At 34.8% G+C, this 8,540-nt stretch overlaps 1 protein-coding gene across 1 annotated transcript; it reads right to left on the reverse strand.

Annotated features, from left to right (window-relative positions):
* Window positions 1-3,367: 3,367 nt before the first annotated feature.
* Window positions 3,368-8,178, reverse strand: LOC117344093. Its single transcript, XM_033906743.1, has 3 exons — window positions 7,922-8,178; window positions 5,230-5,415; window positions 3,368-3,942 (listed from the first exon to the last, which is right to left on the reverse strand). Exons 1-3 carry the CDS (start codon window positions 8,172-8,174, stop codon window positions 3,677-3,679), a joined length of 705 nt encoding a protein of 234 aa, XP_033762634.1. The 5' UTR covers window positions 8,175-8,178; the 3' UTR covers window positions 3,368-3,676.
* Window positions 8,179-8,540: the final 362 nt, after the last annotated feature.

An 8,540-nucleotide genomic window follows, 5' to 3' on the forward strand; every position in this document is an offset into this window, starting at 1 on the left:
ACAACCGGTTTCACTGTTTAGATTTTCAAGTGCATAGTAAACCGGTTGTGCAAAATGTAACGCCTTGAATTATTTTTTGATATACCTTACTTGCATTCTGTCACCTTCAACATTTTTTAATATAGGTATATATATATATATATATACTCTTTTTGATTAGAAATCATCTACAGGTGGTGTTCATAGGGATATTAACAAATAGCCTAATAGAATATTCAATAAGTCGCAGGGGAAGTTAAAGCGATTTGATTACAGCGCTTGCTTCGATCAGTATTTAGGGAATTAAATGACCTTGCTGTTCTCCAATATCGGGTAACAATAATAAAGCGTAGCAATTATTGTGGTTAAAATTCCATAAATTGAGCGAAAAGTATAATGAATGCTATTCTAATTAATATCTAAATAATATAACAGGAAAACTTCTATAGAAAAACATAGTATAAACATTTTCAAATTAATATCTAGGGTGGTCGCAAAGTGTGTTATCGGATACATATACATACACTGGAGTTTTTCATTTAACATTCAAGAAGATCAATGACTTTGGATTACGTAGGGTCTCGTAATGTTCATTCATGACGATCGACAGAAATTCGGATTACTTGGGGATTTTGTAGTGGTTATTGAGAAAGGTCGACATACATTCGGATTACTTCGGGTTTTGTAGTGGTTATTTAGAAAGATGAACAGACATTCGGATTACTTCGGGTTTTGTAGTGGTTATTTAGAAAGGTCGACAGACATTCGGATTATTTCGGGTTTTGTACTGGTTATTTAGAAAGGTCGACAAAATGACGAGGGGCTCCTATTGAAAGGTCGACAGACATTCGGATTACTTCGGGTTTTGTCGTGGTTGTTTAGAAAGATCGTGAGGTTTTCAAGTGGTTATTTAGAAAAATCGACAAGATTCGGGCTTGGTGACATATCGCATTGCTCATTATAGCAAGAGACATAAGGGAGACTTTTTATTAAAAAAAATATTTTTCAGATACTACATTAAATTGTAAAAAAAACCCCCAAAAAACCAAAAAAAAACAACCCGAGACCTACGCATGATGATTACTTATGCTCTCCATTCAGTGGCTCATCAGTGAATTCATGCCATCGTTGATGTTGTATTTGATTTAGCTAGTTGGTTGGTTGGTTGGTTGGTTAGTCAGTTGGTTATCTAAGCGGCCCATCAACACTATAAAGGTCATAAGGGCCAGAAAATGGAAAATATGCAAAAGAAACACCAATAAATACAATACGTAGAAAATACGTAAAGTTTAAAATAAAAGTGGCTACGGTAAACTGGCAAATTTTGTGATACAGACAAACAGCTTTCAAATAGCTAAAAAAATTGTGAATGCTATCGGTTTTGAAAAGATTCGGCAGACTTGCGATGCTGTTGTAAACATATTCTCTTGTAGGTTGTTAGTTTTAGTTTTAGTTTAAACATATTTTATTGACATATAATAATGACAAAGGGATTAGTCAGCAAGTTTTTCCAACTTATAGACGACTTCTCCCATAATAATAACAAAATAATTAACAATAACATAGTCACATGATGGCATATACAAATATTCAGAAATTCGATAAAGAAACGAAAATATAAAGAGAGAGAGAGAGAGAGAGAGAGAGAGAGAGAGAGAGAGAGAGAGAGAGAGAGAGAGAGAGAGAGAGAGAGAGAGAGAGGGGGGGGGGGGGGGGGGGGCAGGACGGAGGAGGAGATAGGTACATATAAAGTTAAATGACTGCATCGGGAAAGATCACGACATATAAATGTTTGGAATGAATTCAAATATACTTAATCGATTACAAGAAAAAAAACATTTTTATATTACATGGATAAATGGAGCATTTTGAATTAAGTTGTAGGTTGTTGATTGATGTACTCTAATAAAACGTAGATTAGATACTTTTAGTAATTAACAATAATATCAAATAATGTCCACTTCCGCTAGTGTTGTTTTCGCTTTAGCTAGTTAGTGTTGTCATTCAAAAACCCAGAATAGTTACAAAACCGGGAACCAGAATTAACACCCTTACCAGAAAATTGGTTAGCGCAACCCTTTCCTGGGTATAAGAGATTAAATTGATAACTTGAATGGAAGCCATAGTCAATTACTGTAAATGAAAACACCTTTAACTTAACCATGACGCATTAATTATTGCTTATTCTGTAAAGGTGATTCACGGTTCGCTAGCGTCAAAACGTGAATAAGTATAAAATGACTAAGTTATATAATTGGCAAAAAAAGGAGACGTAAGTGGTGAGAAAAATCCGGTTGTTACAAAACTTAAACGGATGTATCAATTATAAATAAAAAGAAAACCGCATGAATGAACATGAATGAAATTTTTTTTGCAGATACACGTGTATTTATCGATGTCTAAGTTGGCAATGTTGAATGACAGCAGGGCTGTAGAAATGTAAAGATACGTTGAACACCAGGGATCATTTTCAGTCATATTAATAAAACATGTCAATTTGAAGAGAGAAAAAAAAAGTATAAAATGAGTATTATTAGTACAAACCTGCCATCAAAGTAAAGATGAATCCGAAGAAGAAAGTTCTGCGTGTGAGCGACATTGTCGGTGTCATCGTAGAGGTAGCGTCTCAAATCAACAGATCGTACATAGGTTTAAAATGTTATCAAGCTATACAATGTAATAACACGGGTTCATTATTATTTAATGGGAATACTATTAGTAGTTTTAATATAGATCTAGATTACAGTATCCGGAAAACAGGAATTTGGGTCAAAAGTCATCCAACACTGTACATGGAAAGGCCACTTCATAGGATATAATGATTTTGTACAGGATTTGATAGCCGTGAAAATTAGTATTCCGGCGATTGATGAAATATGGCTAAGCGTCTGTCGACGATTGTGTTTAACTGTGAAAGAGAGGAAGATGTTCTCTCTATGTTAAGCCATATATACGTAATCTATCTTCATTTTAGGCAGGTGTAACTATATAAGTAATGTAGAACAATACCTTGGTAGATATCTCCAGGTTAGGTAGGTGTAACTATATAAGTAATATAGAACAATACCTTGGTAGATATCTCCAGGATAGGTAGGTGTAACCATACACGTAAAATAGAACAATACCTAGGTAGATCTCTTCATGTTAGGTAAGTATAACTGTATAAGTAATGTAGAACAATACCAAGTTTGATCTCTCCTTGTACGTCATATAGAACAATACCTAGGTAGATATATCTATGTTAGGTAGGTGTAACTATTTACGTAATAAAGAACAATACCAAGTTAGATCTCGCCATGTTAGACAGGTGTAACCATATGCGTTATATAGAACAATACCTAGGTAAATCTCTATGTGAGGCAGGTGTAACTATATATAGAACAAAAGATGATGAAACAATTTTATTGGATTTTTTCCTCGAAATGGTACAGAAATTGCATTCGTTATTACTTTTTTTCGATTTCAATATGGCTCAAATGATACTATTGCTATGTTTTTGCAATAAATATGACGTCGAAACATTTCTCTCATAAATATTTTGCGACAGGTATTATGATGAAGCTTTGAGTTCGAATCGTAATAGAAGGAAAGGAAGTGGGTTGTTCAACATTAAGTACTGGACATGGCGATTAAGGTTCACATAATCTTAGTCTTTGGACTAGTTAAGTTGTACATTCCATTGGTTCAAGCCTTTTGATTAGTTCAGTTCAACAAAGGGGACCTCACAAATGGCATCGAATCCCGAATGGCAAGCTTTAGCCCACCACCCAAACGGGCCAGTGTTCCCCAAATACACGGTAACAATGCATTGCTGAATGGTTGGCAGATCTGGTTGAGGCGGGGACGTTGAGCAGTTTCCGGTACACCAGTCAGTAAAGGCTGCTTCCGTTCCATCTGACAACCAATTGTAGGTCTCGGTAGTAGTATCATACCTTAGTCCGATCCAGGAGGGAACATTCGGTTCTGAAATAAAACAAAAAATCCTGAATAATGGTGAAACATCGAAATACGTTTCAGTAACCTTCAAAATAGCATATACTGGATACACGCGCGACATCAAATTGAAACGTATCCGTCTTGTACTCGATTATCATAGACTGAAAACACCAGCTGTTAAAAACCTAATAATATAGTCAACTGTCTTCCAAAATGTGCTTAAAAGGAGAAGAGAATCGGTGACCCCTAATTTCTTTTACAGTAGACTGACAAGAGGATTAGACATACGACATAAAAAAAACTGCTTCCGGAATATCACGTTGGCTTTCTTAAGGTCTATAAGGACAGACTCTTAAACCTATATCTTGTATAGAGTATTGACACAATTACAAGCAAGGCTGGAATACATCTTGGATAGCAAATCTAAATTTTATTAACGGTTGTACGGATACGGAACATACACAGACAAAAACAGTTATTTAGATCGTCAACAATATCCAAATTTTCCAAATCAAATCAATAGGAGGGAAGATTTAGAGTACTTTGAATATTTTAACATTAATTTAGGTCCAAATTTAGCCTTAAAGAAAGATTTCAGAATCTTATATTTCAAGGGTTCAGAATGTACATGTATACGAAAATTGGATTCAAAGTGTTATCATAAGTAAAAATATGATAATACTCATAATTGAGTTCGTGAATAAATAGGATGGATTGGGTTTGTGAATCAATAGCATATATTGAATTCGTCAATCAATATGAAAGAATAGATTGAGTTTATGAAACAATAGAATAGATCAAGTTCGTCTATCAATGGAATATATCGCGTTTGTCAATCAGTATGATAGATCGAGTTCGTCAATCTATATAGTTGAGTTTGTCAATTTGTAGGACAGATTGAGTTCATCAATCATAAGGATAAATTGAGTTCGTCAATCAAAAGGATAGATTGAGTTTGTCAATCAAAATGATAAATTATGTTTGTCAATCAATACGAGAAAAAGATTTGGTGAATCAATGGGTTCGAATGAATTCGTCAATCAATAGGACACATTGAGTTTGTCGGTAAAAAGGATACGTGTTTATCTACTGTTAATTACATCCTTACATATTCATATACTCACTACGTATTAATATTGTAAGCCTTCCTTTAATTTGGCTGTTGCGTGTTAAACGGTGATATGTTCAACACTTATTGATGCCAATGAATATATATATACTATTTATATATAGCCAGCAGTTTAAATGGGATGTTTGAAACTTCAAAGGATAGAAATTGAAACATACTGAATCAATCGTTTTTAATATACCAACCAATGATTCCGCGTTCCAGCATAGGCAGTTTGTACTCTCTCGAAAGGCTCGCTGTTCTCGGCTCAAACAGCCGTCCTTTACATCTGGATTCGAATTTAAACTGAGCCATCTGTTCTTTCATTACATGGATACAGGTAATGTTCCCCACCAGAATACCATGTTCCTCAAGTACACATGACCGGAACTCTGTAAAACAAAACATTAGTTACACGGATCGGCCTTTTGTATCTATCCTCGTTGTCCTCATTATTAGCTGATATATCGAATGGAAATATCTATAGTCATTCGGGGATCATCGCATTTCTTCATAGCTTCCTTGAAAATGTTCCTAGGTAACTTTATGGTTGTTTCGTAATTCTTAACATTGGACATACATTACCACAGAAATACCCAAACCCAGAGGGCACCTTTTATGAAATTGAGATTTGTTTCATCAGTGAGTGGCTATGGAACGATATATCTGTCACATAAGGCAATGAAAATACTACACGAATATATAATGTCAATGTGATTTATAATTCCATCATTATAAACGTTTAAACAGTTTTTAAATGGATATTTCGAATTATTATAGTTTTGCTGCCATCATTATTTAGCTTGATTTAGGCCATTACTTTAATACTTGACTATAAGATTTCCTCCTTTCTTCTTTTAAGTGAGTCCAAAACAATCGTCAACAATCCTGGGATTTGTCCTGTTAAACACTATCATCTTATAACAAAGAGTTTCCCGTTTCCCTTTGTTCAAAATTTTACTATTATTCAAAATACATAAATGTGTTTTTACTAGTTTTTTTTTCTTTTTTAACATAACACTTGAAAGCTTTCTTTTTCAGAAGTATGCATCCTTTACCTCAAAATCAGCGGTTGAAGAATTTTTCCTACAATTTAAACAGCCTTCTTGCCATGTTAAGACCTTTTAATAGTGTCCAGTAAGATGTTTGTTGTTTGAAATACCTCCCTCGATGCTTTATTTGTGTGATATTATTCACAACCGCCATTTGCATTTCAAGGTCAAAGTAGAATCAGTATATGGTATACAAGTGAAATAATTGTGTTCCCAAAAAACATGAATTTTCCGGATGTTCTCTTGAAATGTACAAGCATCTTAACAAATAACATGTCAACCACAAGTCCCTTGGTTATCAATGACACATACTAAACAGTTACTTTTGCTAAATTATACCATAGAAGGGATTTATAAGCTTTCAAAATATCACTGATGTCACGGGATTTGCTATTTAGATTACTCTTTATAGAAAATAAAATTCGTCTTCTACTTCAGTAGTCGACTTACAAATTGCACAATATCCGATATTCCGATCGATATTTCTATAACAACCGATTTAATTGCCGAAAAATGTGCTGACATACGAAGTTCTGTGAAACAAATTCTATATTTCTTAGTCACTGGTTAAATAATTCTGAATAGAAAATGATTAACAATATGCTTGTATAAGAAACATTCGAGACACTAACCTTGTATGGCAATCACACGAACTAGTTAAGATAATGTTTCTGATGTTTGAAATGCCTCCTTATATGCCATATTTGTGTGATATCATTCACGACCGCCATTTGTATTTCAAGGTCAAAATAAAAACAGTGCTTATACATATAATGAAGTCAAATCTGGTCAAACCAATGCCCTTATTTTGTGCTTTAGAGCAAAATGACATAGCTAGTTTGTACAATATATGGGATACAAATGAGTTAATTATATCCCCCTGAAACATGCATTTTTCGTCTGTTATGTTGAGATTTACAAACTGCTTAACAAATTACATGTCAAAAGCAAGTACCATGGTTTTATTTCTGTTGAATTCATCCATATTTATAGGCTTGTAAAATATCACTGTTTTGACTGGATTTGCTGTTTAGAAGGAATCACAGGGGCTTGGCACGATTTTCCAAATGATAGTCTATATATATATGTCTATTGGATACTATATACATATATATATAGACTATCATTTGGAAAATCGTGCCAAGCCCCTGTGGAAGGAATGTACATTTCCTACCCTATAACGGCAACTTGGTTGTCTTAATCGGAATAAACACAACAAAACATAATCATTATATCAACTTATTTCAAGTTTTATATAAATAAGAGGAAATGTTTTAATTTAAATAGTTTAAATGGCAGTAGCGATACACTTAAAAAATATTCTGACACAATCGTAACATTCCGGTTGATTCCGTCAAGCCTCGGATTCCATCCCACTGAATCGCCGCCAATGGACTTGGTGACACCCAACTTTGTCACATATACTGACAACGAGGACATAAGTCTTTGCTGCCAGAAAAGCAAGTTGTAAGTATAAATTTTATCGAATTTGGTTTGAATAGGCCAGGGAGGAGAACCTCTAATCTTCCGAATGGGCGAGAACGCCCCACTCACGGTAAAAAGTGAGACTCTACCAATGAAGTTCAATAAAGAAAAAAGAAAAAGGAAAGATAAGATCTTGAATTAAGTCGCCATTAAGAATTATGCGTTGCGACACAGGCTATTTGAATGGCTTTTGACGATGGAATTCGACGGAAGATGCTGCGATTATGTCTTGACAACGGAAGTGCTGGCTGTATTAAAATTTATATCAACTTGCACACGTTTAACGTTAAATGCGGTTTCAGAATGCAATAAGACATATTTATCAAGATCAGCTTGACTAGTGTATCTAAAAAGAGTTTACCTTTTTGCCTGTGTGTGATGTCAACCATCTTTGTCCCGGTCCCGACGACAGTCAGAAGCCCAGGATTGTACGGTACAAATGCCGCGTTTGGGCGTCCATAACACGTGGTCGTGCTTACGTCATAAACGTAATAGGAGCACGTGCCGAGCTTCACAACGCAAAGCAAACCGCAGTGGATCTTACTGTGGGCAGAGGTGGACAGCTTGACGTAATAGGTCTCGAAGTCTAGGATATTCTGTTCTGGATCCGTCATGAAGAACTCCCCCGCGACGATACCTGTCATAAAAAAAAAAAAAAGAATCTGCACAACTGACCGAATATCAGTATTTGTAAATGTATGACGTTGTATAGGTTAAAGTCTGGGATAGTAAGCGTAGCAAACTTCCTATACCGATTGCAATATTTAGATTTTTTCTATGTACATGTATTTGTTTTATTTCATTTTTCCTACCAAATGATTTAATAAGCATTACCTCGCGTTTGGCATTTGCGTTGAACAACCGGTCGAACGACGGAAGCGTTGACAGTTTTCCCCGCAAAAACAACAAAAAAACAAAACAAAACGAAGCAAACAAAAACAAAAAATAAACAACCGCAATGAGTATCCATATACAAATAT

This window comes from Pecten maximus, chromosome 15 (genome assembly GCF_902652985.1).
Source record: "Pecten maximus chromosome 15, xPecMax1.1, whole genome shotgun sequence".
In the NCBI taxonomy this organism is placed as follows: domain Eukaryota; kingdom Metazoa; phylum Mollusca; class Bivalvia; order Pectinida; family Pectinidae; genus Pecten; species Pecten maximus.

What these genes read in the sequence shown, in the direction of transcription:
- LOC117344093 (XM_033906743.1), bottom strand. Translation starts at nt 8,174, where the DNA reads ATGACGGATCCAGAACAGAATATCCTAGACTTCGAGACCTATTACGTC. An exon ending in CATCACACACAGGCAAAAAG is followed by an intron (nt 5,416 to 7,921) that starts GTAAACTCTTTT and finishes TTTGTTTTACAG; the next exon opens with AGTTCCGGTCATGTGTACTT. An exon ending in GCTGGAACGCGGAATCATTG is followed by an intron (nt 3,943 to 5,229) that starts GTTGGTATATTA and finishes GTTTTATTTCAG; the next exon opens with AACCGAATGTTCCCTCCTGG.